At 37.5% G+C, this 19,923-nt stretch overlaps 1 protein-coding gene across 1 annotated transcript in view; it reads right to left on the minus strand.

Annotated features, from left to right (window-relative positions):
- Positions 1-674: 674 nt before the first annotated feature.
- The window catches only part of SEMA3C (semaphorin 3C), a 128,755-nt gene continuing 109,506 nt past the window's right edge, over positions 675-19,923 (minus strand). The window contains exons 13-18 of the mRNA XM_013944048.2: positions 18,886-18,974; positions 16,585-16,626; positions 15,143-15,300; positions 11,094-11,161; positions 7,656-7,786; positions 675-4,613 (exon numbers count right to left, since the gene is read on the minus strand). Of these exons, the coding sequence (XP_013799502.1) occupies positions 4,200-4,613; positions 7,656-7,786; positions 11,094-11,161; positions 15,143-15,300; positions 16,585-16,626; positions 18,886-18,974 (902 nt within the window). The 3' untranslated portion in view covers positions 675-4,199. The remainder of the gene's footprint in view (positions 4,614-7,655; positions 7,787-11,093; positions 11,162-15,142; positions 15,301-16,584; positions 16,627-18,885; positions 18,975-19,923) is intronic.

Below are 19,923 nucleotides of genomic sequence, written 5' to 3' on the forward strand. Positions count from 1 at the left end.
AGCAAGGCCTGCCCTTTCTTTTTAAAACCCCTCTGGAAAAACAGAATGTAAGAAGAGCAATAATGACACTGCTAAGACAATAAACACAGGAAAAAAGAGGGCACTGGAGGTGTCAGGCAGGTGATTTCCCTCGGACGACAAGCCAGCAAAGGGGATAGCGTGCCGCAGCTCCCTAAGATGCAGCCGCTGTTCTGCCTCGCCTGCAGAGCCGCTTGGTGAACGCCTCGCGGCTGAAACGAAAGAAAAATCTCAACCAAACAAAAGGTTTTCTTTGCAGCTTTCCACAGAATGCATTTTTTTTCAGTGAAATAAAAGCAAAAGCATTTGCATTTCACTCCTCTTTTTTTAAAGTCAGGCATTGGTGACTTTATATGCTCGGTAGAAAAAACACTTTTCATTGAATTTGCTTTACAATGGAAAAATGTTGACCTGTTCATACACATGGTCTTTAAACAGGATCATTTCTGAAAGAGTTTGTCTCTGAATTCTCATCTATTCTGGAAATCTCTTTGACTGAGTATTTGGTCTGGAATATTTGCAAAAAACTGATCAGTTATAATTCCTAAGGCTGGGGTATTTTCCCGGATTGTTTATGAAAGCATATGGGATTACTCTTCAGATAAAGAAATAAAGTTCCTTATTTTCAGCACATATCTATAAATGGGAAAACAGAATAAATTTTTAAGTTGTTGCAACACACTTTATTTTGTCAGGCAAATAGTATTTTAGATAGTCAATTAAATAGCACTATGTTATACTACATTTAGTTCTTCTTACACACTATATAATGCATATTCACTGTAATTACAGTTTCATCATGCTAGGAACTTATACACATACCTACACTTTTTAAAACAGCGTTTTCTTAATAAAACACACATATCTACAATAACAACAATTGCAGAGAACACATCGTTAAGTCAAGGTTTCAGCAAACTTTACAAACTACACAAAACAAAAATAGCCAAAAAAAATAGCAGAGAACATATCTTTACATTTGGTGAAGTTGTGTTTAGAAGTCATTTTGCTTTTGTATTTTTTAAGGAATAAAATTATATACATTATTTAGTAATCCTCAAAATAGGAAGTATTAAATAGCACAAACAATATTACAGTCCTAAGTTTTGGTGTTACCTACAATAGAGGGGCTATTTTAAACAAATAAAAATCGCTGTCTGTCTATTCTGTACATTTAGGACCAAACCCTTAGCTGGTATAAACCACAGTAACTAAATGGACAGCAAGGAAGTTACATGAGTTTATACCAGCTGAGAACCTGGCTCCTGACTACTCTATACACAGGGGAAGTCTGCGAAAGCATGGAAGCTTGGACTGGTTACACATTGACAGAAGCTTATTTTATATATATATATATATATATATATAAATATATATATATATATATGCTGAAGTTTTCATGCAGCAGGAAAAATGTTAGTTTAAGTGTAATCCCTTAAACAGTCATACCATAATAATGGTATATGAAGCAGCTTTAAAAATATTATTTTATAATCATATGAAACTCTGAGCTATGCTGATTGTTTTAACGGAATCCCCTATTGCCAATATTCTATTAGAAAACAGTGTAACTATAATTTCTGAGGCCTAATGGGGGCCTATTAAAATATCACTGTACCTAACCACTTAAAGAGTAAATTGTACCCTTAAGTACTTATTAATCACCGTATTTCATCTGGAAAGAATTATGATTCTCACAATAGACATTAATATCACACTAACTCTGCAGTGAATCTGCTGGGGAAATGAGGAAGAGCACGGTAGCATACAGAGCATATACACTAATGTCATTCTAGGAGGTAGTTTCATTTTGTGGCACTCAAATTTTTGGTTTGTAACAAGCACTTCAGAAGTCACTCATCCTCAAAAAAAAAAAAAAAGAAAAAGAAAAAGGAAAGTAGTTCGCTGCACTGAAAGTCAGCTGGGAAAAAAACCTCACTTTCATTTACCCATCTCATTTTCTTCCCCCCGCCCCAAATCCGCTTTGCCAGCTTTTGGAGTCAGATCCAAGCTCACTGAAGTCAAAGTTTCACTATGGTTTCTGTGAGGAAGGACCTTAGATACCAGTGGCTGCGTACTGTATAAATATGCATTGAGGCCTTGATTAAGAAGAGCACTTAACTACATGGTAACAGGTAAGCATGGAAGCATTGCCATCCCCTTTGAAGCAAGTAGTAAGCACATGCAGTCAAGTCCAAGAGCTCCCACTAGAGTCAAAGGGACTTAGAGACAATGTTTAAGTGGTTTGATCAGGACCCTTTTCCCAGCTATTCTGCATCAGATGGTGATAAAGTGACATATCCAACTCTGGTATCAGTTAAACACCAGAGTTAACTCCATTGCACTAGATCTTAATTTACACTGGCATAAATCCAGAGATGTTCTCCTAATTGCTGTAGAGTTACTCCCAGTGTAGTCTAATAGAAGCAGAATCAAAATAATGCCCAAAGAGTTTCAACAAAATTTCATAAAAATTTTTAAAACTATACTTCTAAATACAGTATCATCTGTTACTGGAACTAACAACTTTTTAAAAATAATTTTTCTTCTCTGGGTTCAGAAGTTATTTTCCCTCATTTGCTTAGAAATTTACATTTTCTTCAGCTGAACACAATTAGCTTATATTGTTGTAAAACAACATAAAATATCAGGGAATAAAACATCATATTTCTAAGGTCACATATATTTAATCCCTGTTATGTATCTCCTGTGAACAGACTCACTGGATTCCAGAACCCTCTCACATAGTGAAATGACCAAGACTTGTTGCTACTTTCTGGCATTAGTGCTGATCAAAAAAGGTGATAGCTTTTCCCAGGATGGTTTGATAGATGCACACTTACCCAGTTTTTGACTAAACATACTTCATTAGAGCCAACAGCTGCTTCGTACACAAAAACATTTTTTTTTAAATATACCTTTCAAAAATGTTTTATTTTTGAGGTTTTGACCAAAACCATTTTTTCAGTTTTATTTTCCCCTCTTTCTTGTTTTTTCCCCTGTTCTTCTTCTTAGCAGAAAGTTGACAAAAAGGGTTAAATTATGAAAAGAACACCAAAAAGAAAAAGGGTAAAAAGACTGAAAAATGAAAATCCTTTAATTAAAAAAAAAATTAACAAACATATTTTGAATGTTTAAAGCAACCATGTGAAAACCATTGAAAAAAAATCATGTTTTTTCAAAATTTTTCAAGTTCAGATTTCAGATTCAGCATCAGATGCTCATGACTTATTTCCACATTGCAGACCAGCTCCAATTTCATCATGGAATATGTTAAAGATAACCTGTGAGTTTAGTTTTTGAGTAAGCTGTACTGTACACCCACATTCTGCATTTGAAAAACTTGAAGTGTAACTCTTTGAAAAATAACTAAAATACCTAAGTCACTTAGGTGCTTTTCAAAATTGTACCTACAATGAACATTCTCATGTTAGCTTTGTGCCACTTATAAAGCTATGTAGTGTTATAAGACATCCTATATTAATAGAAATCAATATGAGCAGACATATTTTAAGTTACATTCCAGAACTTATTAATTCATTACAACTCATACTATGCACAATAATCAGTGTTTCCTCTGATAAAGCATAAAAGCAATTATTCATTTCTGTTCTCCTACATGTTCCTTCATTTGACCTCTGAATGAAACATTTCTACTATACTTTACTTGCTTCCTATCTGCATGCATTCACATGGATTTGAACAATGAGTGAAAGTTGTAAACCCAATATTGAACCGTAAACAAGTAGAAACTCATGTTCTTAAATGCAGTGCAAGGAAATCTTAGTACCATCCTACTCTGAGTATGCATCTTAACCCAGATTCTTTCATCACCAGTCTGTTTGGTACAGTTCCAGAGTCACAAAATACTGCATTGATTTTTTAAAGATTTCTATTCAACTGTAATTAAATATTGAGATGTCAAATGTGAATCTGGTTTAAGATAAATACTCAGTTTTGCTTCTAGGACAGGGCTCAGCCTAGTGCCAGTAAGCATCTAGGAAATAAAATGCTCCAATATTTTTCTTAAGTTACACTGCACTTTATTGAGAGGAGAATCTTTTCTGAGGCTTCTTGGATTTTCATTTAAATTTTTATCAAGTTTGCTCGAATTTGTTCTCAACAGACAAATATAAGCCCCCTACAGTGAGGGCAAAGATATCTATTTCTATAAAATAAAATTAAGGTCCAGGTAACTGATTCCTTCTATTTCTACTTTTCCTGCTATTAATAAGGGCCTTTAATTTGCTGTAGTCCCCTCTCATCTTCTGGGATTCTTCCCTTTGCTGACCTTGCTGTCTACTGTCTTTGCAGTACTGATTAATCATCTGCATTTCTGAATGGCTGAAAGCTCCCACAAAGTCCTTCGGGTGGAACTGCAGTGCTCGTACCGAACTGGCCCAGGTCCAAGGGGACCACTTGTCAGTCATGAAGGCCACCATCTCTGAATCCAACACTTTGAAATTGATCTTGGCTAAGGTTTGCTTGAAGCTGTTCTCTGTTGCAATGCAGTGGTAAAGTCCTCGATCAGTGTCTTGGACAGAGCGAATCAGGAGTCCTTGCTCAGTAGCTATGATTCTTTCATTAAGCTTGACCTAAAGGGCAAAAAGGCATAAGAAAATTTTTAGAGAATGTTATGGAACAATGCAGTATTGGATCTCCTGCTAAGTCTCTTTTCAAATGCCTCCTTCTTAAAGGGTTTCTATTCCTTCTTAAAGGTATTCTATTTTGCTTTAGCATGTGTCTCCCAGTAATCACTGTTATTGCTAATGTTAGGAGGTAGCTTACTTAAATTGAGGTAAGCGTCCGGAAGGAAAATTTTTTCAGTATTTTTGTTCATTATGTTACAGTAGATTTGATTGGGATGAAGACAAAGATGCAAACCTGGAGACTAGATGAAAAAAGAGTTTTCATCATGTTCAAATAATGGAGCTGAGAAAATTAACTTTTATTTGCTAGGGTTACAACCCTGAGGACTTCCCTTCCAAAATCAGAAGTTGCAGCTGTGACTTGGTGGAAGAAAGGTGCAGAATAAGGCCAATGGTTGATCTGTCTAAACAAACAAGCTCATATACAAACTAATGAAGTACAGGCTAGATAAATGGGCGGTGAGGTGGACCGAAAACTAGCTCAACTGCTGTGCTCAAAGCAGCAGCACAAAGTCCAGCCAGTCAGTAGTAGTGTCCCCCAAGGGTGGATAAGGTGGCCAATGCAGATAACATCTTCATTAATGACCTACACGATGAGATAAAGTGTACCCACAGCAAGGCTGCAGATGATACAAAACTGGGAGGAGTTATTGATACACTGGATGGCTGTGCTGCTGTTCAGAGGGACCTCAGTGAGCTGGAGAAATGGACTGACAGGAACCTCATGAAGTTCAAAAAAAAGCAAATGTAAAGTCCTGCACCTGGGGAGGAACAACCCCATGCACCAGTACAGGCTAGGTCCAGACAGCTGGAGAGCAGCTTTGCAGAGAAGGACCTGGGGGTCCTGGTGGACAACAAGTTGCCTAGCCAGCAACGTGCCCTTGTGGCCAAAAAGGCCAATGGTATCCTGGGGTGCATCAGGAATAGTGTTGCCAGCAGGTTGAGGGAGGTGATCCTCCCCCTCTACTCAGCCCTGGTGAGGCCACATATGGAGTACTGTGTCCAGTTCTGGGCTCCCCAGAATAAGAGAGACATGGGCCTACTGGAGGAAGTCCAGCAAAGGGCCACAAAGATGATGAAGGGACTGGAGCATCTCTTATATGAGGAGAGGTTTAGAGAGCTGGGACTGTTCAGCCTGGAAAAGAGAAGGCTCAGGGAGGATCTTATCAGTGTTTATAAATATTTGATGGGAGGGTGTAAAGAAGATGGAGCCATACTCTTCTCAGAGGTCACCAGTGACAGGACAAGAGGCAATGGGCACAAACCGAAACACAGGGAATTCTCTCTGACCATAAGAAAACACTTCTTCACTGGGAGGGTGGTTGAACACTGGAGCAGGTTATCCAGAGAGGTTGTGAAGTCTCCATCCTCGGAGATATTCAAAACCCAGTCAGGTTTTGACATGGTCCTGGGTAACCTGCTTGAGGAGGGGTTTTGGAGTACATGATCTCCAGAGGTCCCTTCCAACTCCCACCATTCTGTGATTCTGTAAATGTTTTGAGTGTGAACTGGTTCATGGGGCTAATTTCCAAAGGACTCTATCTATATTGTCAAGTCTACAGCTTGGTATAAAAGTGCTCATAGAAATAGTATTATTTGGGATTGGTTCATTAAAATCCTACAGCAATTCTCTACTATCCTATTTCTTTTCTTGCTTCAAACTATGGACAATCCCAGAAGATGGTCACATCATCCAAAGGAAGCAAGATACCATAGCTTATTAAGTTATCATCTGATTATAAATCATGGTGCACATGTCCCTTTGCATATCATCTGTGAAGTAAAAAGTGCTAATTTAATCCATTATGTGAGAATATCAGTGCTGGTATTTCTGTGAAAGATTTTTCTTTTTTGCCACCAGACTTTGCTTATATGCAATTCTCTTCAGAATTAATTTAAAAGCTATTCTGTTCTTGTGAAAATTTTGAGTCAGATTTGGGGGTAAGATTTTTAGAATTCACAGAGATTCAGCTTAGCTTGAAACATAATGAACCCTTTGATTGTCTTATTTTGTCTGTTGCTACTTAAAACTTCATTGATTCTAATGTAATTACTGAACATACAAAAAGTAAAAAGGGAAGCGTTCAGCTGAAGCAAGGAGTTAAAGAATTGCACCTACAGTGCCAGGACAGGGCTTGAGTCTTACCAGAGTACAGGAGAGAAACAGCAAAGAAAGACTCAGTGGAAGGCTTGTAAGTCCTCTCTGATATTGGAAAATGGCCTGATATGAGAGTACTGCTTTTTAGCATTTATAATCTATCAACAGACACCATATTACTTAATTTTTCTTTACAAAGAAAGTTCCTTTTTATTCATGCAGTAACTGTCTTGGATTCGAAACGGATTTTTTCCCCTTTCATATTACTTAAGGAAGGCACATTCCCCATAAACAATCACACTGTATATTACAGTGCTGAAACTTGAGAGCCTAAGAGAGTGCAGCAATGGAAAATGTGATAGCACCATAGTGGGGAAATGCTTTTGTCAATGTGTTCTCAGCTTGAACTACTTTCTTACTAAGAAAACCTTTCACATTTCTCCCACTTTTGCCTTTTATCTCTTCAATTGCACTGAGGGGCTACTGGATCCAGACTTCTTCCTGAACTTTATACAACTTATTGCTTTTATGCCTACTTCCTCAGTTCAATAAGACGTCTTAAGTGCTGCAAACTTTTGTTTTGCCATTAGTAAGATGTAAAGGAAAGATTCATTAATTAGTTCCCTGACTTTAGGGGCAGACTGGAATTTTCTAATAGGTGTTCTGCTCTGACATAAATCAGTGGGACTGAGAAATCAGATGCCATTCTGAAGACTCTGCCCTTATTTATGCAAGAAAAGCGCTGGTCACTGCCCTGTGTCCATGCAGATTTTCCAAACTGCTTCACTGTAACTACATTGTCTGATGAAAGACAAAAGCTATCTCGTCTTGGTCAGAGGAATGGATTAGATGATCACTTAAGGTCCCTTCCTACTGTTCTGATTACTCACCTCTTTCCTTCTGTCATTGTCTTTCTGTAGTAACCATTTAATAGAAGCCTGAGGAGATTTGGGTGTACATTCAAGAAAGGTGGTGTTGTTTTTTACTCCATACTGGACTATTTCTGCAGCATTTCTGTATGCTGGAAAGAAAAAAGAAGACAGGTCAGGTTACTGTAAATGATAGTTTCATATAGAAAGCAAGTAACTACATATTTGCACTATTAGCAAATATATAATTTTCAGGTCAACTGAAATATGTATGATCCTGATGCTGGCCAACAATTAGTAATTTAGGGCACAGAATTTTCAAGGAAGAGGAATGAAATGTGAAGAAGTATAGCCAATTCCAAGTACCAGTGTTTTCAGTCAGGCATGGTCTGTTCCAAGAAAGTAGGACACCTGTAGGCTGGTAGATAAATGTATTTCTAGACATTTTACTGACTTGTATCCTGCCCGGAAAGCTCTGCTGATAGGATAACAGAGTTCAGGAATATTCTTCTCTGAAATATAGTCATTCTCATAACACAGGGTAACCTATCTGGAACTGTCCAAAGCTGAATGAGGTATTTATTCATACTTCACAGTTTACGAGCTGGGACAATACGGTTGGTGTGACTCAGAATACAGCATGCCCTAGAGAAGGCTCCGTCTATCCCGCTTGTCTTGCAGTATCACAAGGAGGCAAAAGAGGGCAGACTCTACTCCCCCTCATCCATTTCTGTTACTAACAAAGCAAGAAAAGGACTTTGCTCTAAATCTGAAATGCAATGAATAGGTAGACAGGCTAGCAACAGAGACCAGGACAGATTTATCGCACTCCAGCAACAAAAAGGCAAATGCTGAGTGTACGTCATCGCTTAGATTTATTGTGCCCTTTTATAGTCTCAATAGATGAACAATTGTCAATTACTGATAGGAACTATAAGATGTTCATTGCTTTGCCCAAATAATATTTATCTTGAAAATATCACGCTTCCAGATTTAAAAGGTTACATCATATATGAAATACAAATTCTATTTCTTGATTCAAGAGCAATGGATACAAAATATGAGAAATGGAATCACCTAGAAATCTAAATATGTCTAAAATCAGACTGTGTTTTTATACAGTCATAAGACTGGTTTTACTCATACTGTACTTTATCTCCCATTCTTTTTACATTATTTCATCAGCTGATATGTTAAATTGGAATCTATGCCAATAAAAGAAGGAGACTTTATTTGGCTTTAGTCCTGTAAAGTCCTTAGCACATTTATGAAGCTGTAACAAAATCAACTGTAATTTTCAGAAGATCAGTGTGGAGAGATCTTGCAATCAAAGATCACAAATTAGCAAAAAGCTTACCTGGGAACTGGCAAACATAGCTGTGTGAAACATACTCGGACCATAATACATTTTTGTTTTTATATACACCGGGACTAGGTGTATCACAGAAAAGCATTTTTATCTATTTAATTGATCAATACACATCTATCCTTCTTGCCTAGTCCATACTATTACTACTCTATACATGCTAAGAAAAAGAGTGAGAGAGTACAAATGCATTTTCCTAATGGCCCTAAGAACTAACAAAAGCTTAACAGTATTAAGGACTTTACAGAACATTTGAAAAGCAGTCATACAAACCCCTTAGTTCTTGATGATCTATTTAAAAATAGAAATACACTAAAAATTGCTCAATTTATGTGAGTTAAGAGATCTAAGGTATGCAACATATCATGCTTAAAGCCTTAGCTTCAAAATTATGGTTTCTTATGAACTTGGATGATTTCTTGCTACACCTGACTTTCAGCCTTTCTGTCTTTTGGATAGATTTCATTTTTCTCCCAGCATAATAGTTTTGCTATAAATGACTTGAATTATATTTTGAATGAGTCTAAGCTGCTGTTTCTTATTATCTTTTATTCCACTGGGGGGAAAAAAAACAAAACCAAAAACAAAAACTGCCACCTACCTGCGCTATATCCCACTGCTGTCCTGACCTCACCAAAACATCCTTAAAAATTGCTAAAGCATCAACCTATAAATAAATCCACCTTAAGAAAAAACAGGAATTCTGTCTCACAGAAACTGGCCAGGTTCACACACTGGTCTCCCCTCAGCCTGAAAGCAGACAGCTGACATTCTCACATTTTCCAGGCTGAAACAGGAGACACCCAACCTTAGCACAGACAATGGGTCGCAGTCAGAGCACATGCCTGCAAGGTAGGAAACTCAGGTCAATTTACTACATGATTCAGAGCCTCAGCTTTAATGTGGATGTCTCAGCGCTCAGGTGCATACCCTAACCGTGGGCTCATCTTTCGTAATCACCTGCTGAGGCTTCAACTTCAGCTAAGTGATCTGAGTCATGGGGAAAGACTGGCTGCCTCTTCAGATTGGCAGCTGGAGCAGGATTAGCCACATTCTGGCTGAGGGAGCTGTGGCCTGCTGACTCCTGTGGTTTATTTTGTCCCAGGAGATTCCTCCAAGATCCAGGAAAACATCAGATGGAATTATCATTAAATGATCTTTTCATAGATAACTCTTAAAGCATTTCTCTTTCATTTAATTAAAAAAAGAAAAAAGAAAAAAGAAAAATTTACCATGAGGTCTATTATTTAGACTCCAGATGGCACAAATTAGAACACACTTTGAAATGTGGGCTGAAAAATAGAGGTGGAATGAGCTTGATTCTCTAATGTGTGCCCTTGGTTTTAATGGGATAGGTTGTCACAGCCTTGCTCAGACATGCTGGGGTTAAAAGGGTCTATATTGCCTTGCTGTATACGTGTCTACTCTAACTAGGACTTTGGCCATATTTGACTGCTGTCAGTCAACCAGGAGTAGATGGAGAAAGCGGTGGCCGAGAAGGGCAGGGCACTGGCTCCACTGTCCACCCTCACTGTGACCAGGCTGACTAAACAGTTGTACAACCAGAAATAAGGGACTTTATTAGGGACTTCATAAATTCCTCCTTCATTAGAGGAATTTATTTTCCTGTGTGAGAGTAGAAAGGGAAGAATCATAACTCAAAAGGCTGGGCTAGGATGGTGTATCTTTTACCAGCCATTTGCTGAAGGATATGTTCCAAAATATAAACTCTCCTCAAATGTTCGGAATAAACCCGAGGCCCAAGACTTAAATGCATTAAGGGACATTAATAAAGACTGAAGGGATTTAGGAGTATAACAGCCCTTGATTTCACTGTATCTGTTTCTAGTCAACATTGTCAGCTTCTCATTTCTTATATGCTATACCATGGTTCGGCATTTTATCATACGTATGCAGGTTTCATGTAAATGCAAGGAAAGATGTTAAAATCAAAACAAAACAGAACAAAACTCAGACTTGGAAAATAATTATGCTTTACCAGTAAACCACAGAGATAATGTGAGTGATGATGAGTCATATAAAGGAAAGCTGTGTGCTCTTTATATAGCACGAGGATTTCTAAATTACAGTACCTTTCAGGTTGAAACCTCGGCACTGAGTCAGAGGGTTTCCATGTCTCACGTCTTGCCTACGACTTCTCCTGAAATATTGTACAAACACAAAATGTTATTCCAAGATAGTTACACTGCAAATAAACACTTTTTTTAACCTAGATCCAAAATTAGTGGAAGTTTTCATAACCTACGGTGAGTGTGCTTTACTACTGGCAGGCATACAGTGAAGATACTGTTTCAGAGAACAACCAGTTTGCAGAAGTTTGTAAAACTGTTGTACTTTTGGTAGGTAAAGAAATTTTGCAATAGAGGTATAGAGACGGAAGGGGTAGAGTTGATACAGAAAACAAACAGAGGTTCACTGTTGCAACACCAGTAACGCTCAGAGCCAGGACCCTGAGCTGGAGGTCTTCGTAACGGCAAGCACCGAAGATAGGACCCATAAGTCCTAATGCTCTCTTCTATCAAACTGACAGAAGATGATGCCATAGGGAATGTTCCCTCCTCGATTTAGGCACCTTATTTTTGGTTGCATACCTGTACACGCTATCTTTTTTTTTTTTTGCCAGCCTTTTCTCTCAAAAGTGATTACCAGTACTATATTTTAATTTAGTAGCAAAGAGGTTGGGATATTCACCCAAAATGATGGAGAGCTGAGGTTCAATTCTGTCATCTGTTTTAGGGTATGTGAACCTTTTTTGTTCCAGAAGATACCCAAACTTGTAAAGTCTCGGAATACTTCCCAAAGAGACTTTGTTCTATTGTTTGGATGACAGATGCAAAATCATGATCCTGTAGCAAAGTAGCTAGGCAGCTTACTGGGATGAGGAATACCAGCATTTCTGTCCCTATGGCAGTGAATACTTCATACCAAATACAATTATAGAGTCATTCAAACCCTCACTTTCTCTCTCTAGCCTCCAAACACTTAATAACTCCTTGAAAAATGAAAAAAAATCAACTGAAAGGACTGATGAGCCTTTCTATAGTCTAGGAAATAAAGGTCCCAAACCCCTCAGATGGAGATGTAAATTGAATCTACATGTCCCACATTCTAGACAATGGTCTAACTGCTGCATTTCTTGGTAACAGGGGAGGCTCTGCAGTTCTTCCAAATGTGTCTTCCAGAAAATCCTCCTGCTTTATGCATGTATGCAAGGATTCCTAGCTTGTGGATCTCAGTGAAAATGAAATGCAATCAAGTGCTGAGCTGCACAACATTGCCACAGCTGAGTTAATTCAGAAACACACATTAGGATAGTTTTATGTTCCTAAAGAAGTTATAGGTGAGAAATTAGATGTTTAATTACATGAGTGTTTGAACTTCTCTGGATTGATTCTTGACTGAACTAGAAAAAAATCTTCCCTTCCCGTCCTGTCCCGTCCCATCCCAACTCTCTCTCTCTCCTTTCTTCCTTTCCATTGGCAGGGGATTTGCTACAACACTGTCTTAACCTGTTCCAATAGCCATTCTTCAAAAAAGAATACTTCACTTTCATTTTGAAACTATCATTTCCTTCTAGCCACTGTATTCCAAAATACTCATGTTGGTAAGTTTATCATCAATAGCATGGCTCATAATCCCCATCAGAGACTATGGATCGCACTTGGGATGCTCTTATGAAAATGGCAAAGGGCAGATGGTTAGGGAAACCTCTTTTCCATAACTGAACCTCATCTATATCATGCTGACAACATCTTTTCAAACTAAAAGGAGGTAAGCAACTATTACAATTATTTAGTGCATCAGGGAATAAAATCTGGCTCACTTGAAATAGCACTTTTCTAGGAGGTCATAGCTCACAGAATTCAATACATGAAAATTTCAAAGTTAAATCTTTATTCTCAAGATATGTTATTTTGCTTAATATTCATAAATTAGTTCAATATTTATCAAATTCAATGAAAAACTATATTCCTAATAAACTCTACTGCAAAGGGATGCTTTTGGGATATGTAATAGCCATATTTTCAGCTATGCACTAATGACTTACGAGATCAGAAACCATAAAAAGTCCCTAGAGCTCCAGTGCTGCTAAGTGAAGGGTGATGTCTCTGTGGCCCCATTATATTAGGCACTGCACAAACACTGAGAGACAGCCCTTATAATCTCATGTCACCTGATGCTTCACTGCATTGTTTTAAAAGGAACCATTTGAAAGGTGATCTTTCAAAGGAGTAATTTCTGACATTCCAAGTATATTTTTAATGCTTACCATCAAAAATTTCACATTATGACTTGTGATCTTAACTCTCATGAACTGCATATGTGAGTCAAAGGGGACAGTGAAGAATTTTTCGGTGAACTTCAGGAACCCTGTGCTACCACGAGTTGCTCCACGCTAACAGAAATGAAATGCCTGTTGCATTAAACTAGTTCTGTGAGTGTAAACTTAGAGTGTGATATTTATCCAAAAAAAGAACAGAGATATTTGGCTGAGATGATGATGTTTAGAAAATAAAGATATGGTCAGGTGTTTTGAGGCAAAGAAGCCTAGGACAAGGAACTACAGTAATCCATGGGAGACAGAAGTGGCAAGAGAAGCACATGAGCAAATACATCTAGCAGAAAGATACTAATGTCTAGACTGGGATTTAGCTCAAATTACCAATGTTTTCTCCTTCATAATCTTTTTTGTTAGATAAAGGGACAACTCATTTCTTTAACATCTAAAAAACAGATTTTTTTCCATACAGTCTTAGGTGTTTATTTTGGTTTGACATAAAAAGCAAATTGCAAAAAAATGTCAGCAACAGAGCAAGCCCCAATGGAAATAATTATGGGGATATAATAGAGATGGTAAGGAATGCCCTGGAAACTGCACAGATTAGGCATACCTGACTGCTCAGTTATGTCTTTCAGCAAATATGCTAGTGTGGGAGTTGGGTGGCCTGAGACTTGAGGAGTTTTCTTTTCTTTCCTTCTGACCTTTGTTTCATGGAAGAAAACAATCAGTTCACAGACTGGAGGCTGAATGGGCGAGCTAAGTGAATGTAATAAACAGGCCAGGTATTTCATCACATCTTTTGTTGCTATATGGTAAGATAGTAGTTTGCTTTTTAGTCTGAAATATGGAATGATTCAAAAAGACTTCACAACAGCAAAAGTAATCATCTTTAATCCCAAAGGATGGCATTGCCATAAGCTGGCTGGTTTACCAGACCAGAGCCAAGCTTTGCCTCTTTCTGTCTACCAGCTCCCTCCACTTTGGTAAAGGAGTAAAGCACATTAATGGTAGATAGCCTTGTGCATTTGCAGCTTGGGTGCAAGGATTGAGTACCGTGGCACATACTGGATAAAACTCAGGCATGCATCCAAAAGGTTTAGCTCCTCTGCAGTAATACTTCATCGTGTATTATGTAGCTTTGTTTGTATATGCAGTGAAATCCTAGTAATATAAGATCTCACTACAGCCTCCTGCTATTAAATATTTCCCTTGGGAGGAGGAAAGAGGCTCCTGTTTTGCATAAGAATTATGAGATGGACTATTAGCTGTTGTAAACTAAAGAGGAATTGCTTTCCCTGTCTGATTTAATGAATCTCACATCGAAACCCCCAATTCTAGCAGGCATTGCATTGAAATCAAATTTGCCTAAAATTTCTTTGGAAATAGTTCTTCTCAGTCAGGAGTAAATGAGAAACAAAAAAATAAATTATTCCTCAGACAGCCTCAGAGATATTTTGCTGTATTTAGGAGGTATCCTAATTACATCCATAGCACAACTGAATTTAAACAAAGGGAACAAATACATTTCACTGTTTTCATGTGCATGAAAGAGAAGGATTAATATATATGATTAGGGAATAGTTCCCCCCCCCCATTGTTTTTACAGTCTTTACACTTTAAATATGAAAAGGCAAGCTCTTACCATATACTGCTTTAGCATATACTCCTAGGTGATGTACAATGCCAAGCACAATAGCCACACAGGTATTGCTTGTAAATGCTCCAGAAATGAATGACATCCCACCTCTATATCACATTACATGGCCTCAGGCTACATAATAGAACAAAATCCCTCCACTTTCCTTGCAAACTTCACCGGGCTGCTTAATACTGACTCACCTTTTTCCTGTGGGATAGAACCTGGAGCAGGAGCTGCCGTCCCAGGCACAGTAAGGGTCCCGGGCTAAACAGCAGTCTGCACAGGCGGTCCCGTAGGTCTGGCAGCGATGCAAGGATACCTGGGTGACCCCCTCATCTGAGCTCACGTACAACTGTTGCTGCAAAAGGAAATGGAAAGATTTATTTCAGATGTGGAACTCAGTGGAGGGGCTTCACCCAAGATGCAGCTCACACACCTAAAACCCTTTCAATTAATTTTGGAAATAACTCAATACCAAGAGGGGAACTGCTAATATATATAAAGCTAAAATAAACAGAAACCTCCCAGGTGAATAGGCCTATAATATTTCCACCTTCCTGTTAGAAAACACTTAGAAACACTGAGGAATGTTAATGTTTTTTGGACATTGAGTGTCATTGTTCTGTTCTGGGGCTGAGAGGCTGAGTTAACACTGTTCAGATTTGAGAACATGGTTCTTATTCAGCAAGGATTATTGGATCAAGCCTTTGAACTAAGTATTTTCTCTGCATATAGTCACTTTAATAAATACTATGCAGTGCTCCTGGTTGGATTTTCCAGTGTGTAGATTTCCAAGGCATAAAACCTAGAGATTACATTGGAGCTTAGGGCCAGATTCTGTTAGCCTTATATACCTTGAACAGTAAACCAACAGAATTATTATGGTAAGTGAAAGCTTTTGCAAAGGAAATGCAAGTGAATAGGTCATCAACAGAATAGGGGTCAGAGTGATTCTTTTATTCAGAAACAATTAAACAATATTTCTGAAAATACAAATTAATCTTGAACAGAAACCTAGAAACTCCTCCTATCATTCTATCATAAAATTAACAAATTACATTGAGTTTATATTAGTGAGTAGTCTTCACTTGTTAATAATTTTGTAAAATATTGAGCACCATTTTGTTTGTAAAATCATGGAATACAGATTTTTAGTTAGGTTTTGGCTTGGCTGTTCAACATTTCTGTAAGAACCCTCTCAGCTAATACGATCAATCACATTGCCACCATTATTACTTACTAGTCAGACAAGCAGAATTTCACCATAGCCCCAACACGGTCTTTTTTGCATAGACCAGACTTCCAAAGGAAAATTTCAATTTACGAGTTGTATAGATATGGGGAGGACAAGTTTCATCACATAGTGCTTTTTTTTTACTTGCCCAAAAGAAAAAAGAAAAAAAAAAACACAATAATTTCAGTGAATTGCAAGTAGCAAATAATGAATAAAAAATGTTTAAACCTAGTGGCTCTGGGGCAGATACATATCTTATATAAACTTCAGTGAAATTTCTATGTATTCATCAGCTGAAAATCTTATGCCTGTATTCAGTATGATGCATCACAATTGGTCTTTTAGTGTCTTTAAGTCAATTTTTTTCTCAAATAATAAGCACTAAGTAGGCATTTCACTTTTCTTTACCTTTTTAGATGAAATCTTCATTGTTGTTATTGGAGAATTACTCTGAAAGACAAAATTCCAAATCACACTTGATAAAGACTCTCTTGTTAATACTGTCCCAATACTAAAATTTTAAGTTTGATAAAACCTAAGTCATATCTAAGTAAACTGTAACTTTGCATATCTTGGAAAGGCATCATTCACTCCTACCCATTTTTTTGCTATTTTCAGAGCTAAACAAACGACATAAATGCAATGAATATCTCACCAAATGTTTTGGCTGAATTAAACTGTATTATTATTCATCATGTGCATCAACAAGTTTCTGTAACATCACGTCAAACTACATCTATATTACCTCACCCATACAGGAGAAATATGTGTTTTCAAGTCATCACTCTCACTTTACAATAAGAAACAATGTTTGTTCTTTGAAACTGATGATACGGAAAAATCATACAATAGCTTATGCATATTTACCACATGATCAGGATAAGAATATGTCATATTTCTTCTACATATTATCTACAGTGCATACAGTTTGGTTGCTATCCAACACATACTTTCAGTTTATCAATGACTTGCATATTAAAAATGGTGTGTGCGTTACCAAATGTTTGTTTCAGACAGACGGTCCTGTATACTACTGTATGTCATCACTAGAGTCTGTTACTGTCTGTGCCCAAACTGAATGTTAAAGAATTTGAAAAGCAGTTATCACATTTGCTGCCTTAAGAAACTGAAATCATTTATTATTCTCATGAAAACAACTGATAAAAGTGATGGCAATAAAAATGTTCCTCATTTTTTGAAGATTAGTATTTGCTCAGTCACAAAGGAAAGCCATAATGATGGGCCAGGATTAACTGCAGTGGATTGGCAGCGCAGCAAGGAGGCCAGGACTAGAGAATCTGCATGCAGCTCATTTGGACTGGTAAAGGTCTGAAGGAGTTTAGAGCTACTGTAGTGTTTCATGACTGAATGGTTAGGAAACCCAAGTACAGTTCAAATGCAATATTGGATCTGAGGCCACATTTTCCTTTCCCTACTTCTACTCTAGAAATGAATCCGTGCTTTGCTTGCTCTTGGTATTTACTAGCACAAAGCTGTGGATCTCGTTCCCCCCCCTTGGAGACAATCAACATACTGCCACCCTACCTGTATACCCTACCAAGCTGTATAGCTTGCCATGGCAGAGGTGACAGTATCTTGATTTTGAGGCTGTGGATAAAAGAAGTCTCTTTATAGAGATGCAGGAACTAATTTAGGGTCAGGATTCCTCCCATCCAACCCATCTGTTTGCTGTGTTAGTTTATCTTTCTGTAAATGGAATTAGTAATACTTGGGTGAATGGTACTCTTTATGTAAAATTACTCACATATCTTTTTTTAAAGAGAAGTCTTCAAAACAGATCTGGGAGGAGTGCTAATGCCTTTATGAGGGTTAAGACAGAGAGTGTTCCCTTTCACAGAGAGATGGTTTTTGCTGCCTGTCTAGATAACAAGGCATAAACTTTCCTTTTTTGTATCTCCTGAATGAAAAAGAGCTTGACAAAAAAAAAGCCCATGACAAAATCCATAACTAAGCTTATAGATGCATACTACCATTTTCCCTGATATTGCCTGTTAAAGAATAGCCCATTCAAAAATTTGAAAGGGCTTTTTCAACATGAAGGTGAACATTTTCTTTAGGTTATTAAGCTGCTACATGCTAGAATGATTGACAGAGGCTACTCTGCTATTTTTCCCTGTAGTTGTTTACATTTCTTTTCAGCTTATGTTGTGTTAAGCTTATAGCTTTTTTGACTCCAGAGACATGTGGCTTTGAAGAACTGGAGTTAAGCAAAAACAACACTAGTTCACTTCAGTTCTGCAGCCCAGAATCAGAAAGATTATCAGATAATCAAAAGTAGTAGAAAAATCTTAGATTCCATCTGTAAATAGTGACAGTCTCACCATGTGATGCCAATGATGAAAGCCTCCTTCTGGCGGCCACTATAACATGACCTCTTAAAAATGAGATTATCAAAATCCTTCTAGCCAGGATAACAACAACAACAACAACAACAACAACAACAACAACAACAACAACAACAACAACAACAACAAAACAGGAAAAAGAGATCTTAGCCTAACTATGGTCTTCATAACAGTAGACATTTTGTCCACAACAGCAGACACCCTTTGGGAGGGTATCAAGCTGACAGTATGTGCATTCACTTGATCTTTTATCAAGTCATAGTTGTCCTTGCCAAAGTCTTTCAGAACAAAACGTTTGTGTGAACATACACATTGGAAGAATAAAAGCAGGAGCAAGCCAAACCTGGAAAACCTCCAGCTCTTCTAAAATGAGTTCTCCACTTGCAGAGAAGTTAGTGGGTAGGACAACAACTTTTTGAACAGTTCCTTGGTCTGGAAAAGATGGGAAAAAGTGACACTATGTGAAAGAGAGTAGGGGGAAAAGAAGAGCATGTGAATCATTAGCAACTAAGAAAAAAACAATAAAGCAAACCCTATAACATACAGAATGGTACAAAAAGAAGTTCATTAATTTCTAGGGTTTGAGACCAAAAAGAACCATGAGATGATCCCTTTACAAGTCATAGACTGTGGATAACTTGAACATGACCATACACAGCATTATTATCATATATGATCTTGAAGAACTCACGAGTTATTGCCATTATGGTTATCATTCTACCCCAAAGGACCAATCAAAAATGGTATTTGGTGCTGTACAGAGACACAGAGAGAGGCAGTATCTACCCTAAACATCTTAAAGTAAAAACATGGTCAGATAAACAGACAAAAAAGAGCTACTGCAGATTTTAATATACATTCATATTCATTAATAAAATATGACAACTGGTGACATGAAAGGTAAATATTCCAAAGAATAACTCAATGTAACCCTAAAAAGGTAAGAAGAAAGCCTTTTTCTTCAGAAAACTTGAACAATAAGTCCTTTACATAGCAGTAGGAGTTATTGTTTTGGTCCATGTGGAAAACAGAAGAGACAAGATGAAGATTCTATAGCTACTTTTTTATGGTTGCCCTGTGTTTTGACCCCCCAAATCAACACAATTTGAAAGCGGTATTGAAGTAGAAGTAAGACAGATGGGGGAATGGTGGTGTTTTTGCAGGGAAGATGTGTTGAGTGGTCTCTAAAGGGATATTTGTGATTAGTTTGCCAATCTTGTTATGTGAAAAGAACATAAGAGATAGAGGGGTCAGTTTGTGAACACATTTAAAGGCTGAAACACATTGAAGTATTACTGACATGACAGAAAAGGCAGATTGTGAAAAATCACAGGGACAGGTATGAGGTATTAAAATACTGAACAAAAAAAGTAATTTTATT

Source organism: Apteryx mantelli, chromosome 1 (genome assembly GCF_036417845.1).
Source record: "Apteryx mantelli isolate bAptMan1 chromosome 1, bAptMan1.hap1, whole genome shotgun sequence".
NCBI lineage: Eukaryota > Metazoa > Chordata > Aves > Apterygiformes > Apterygidae > Apteryx > Apteryx mantelli.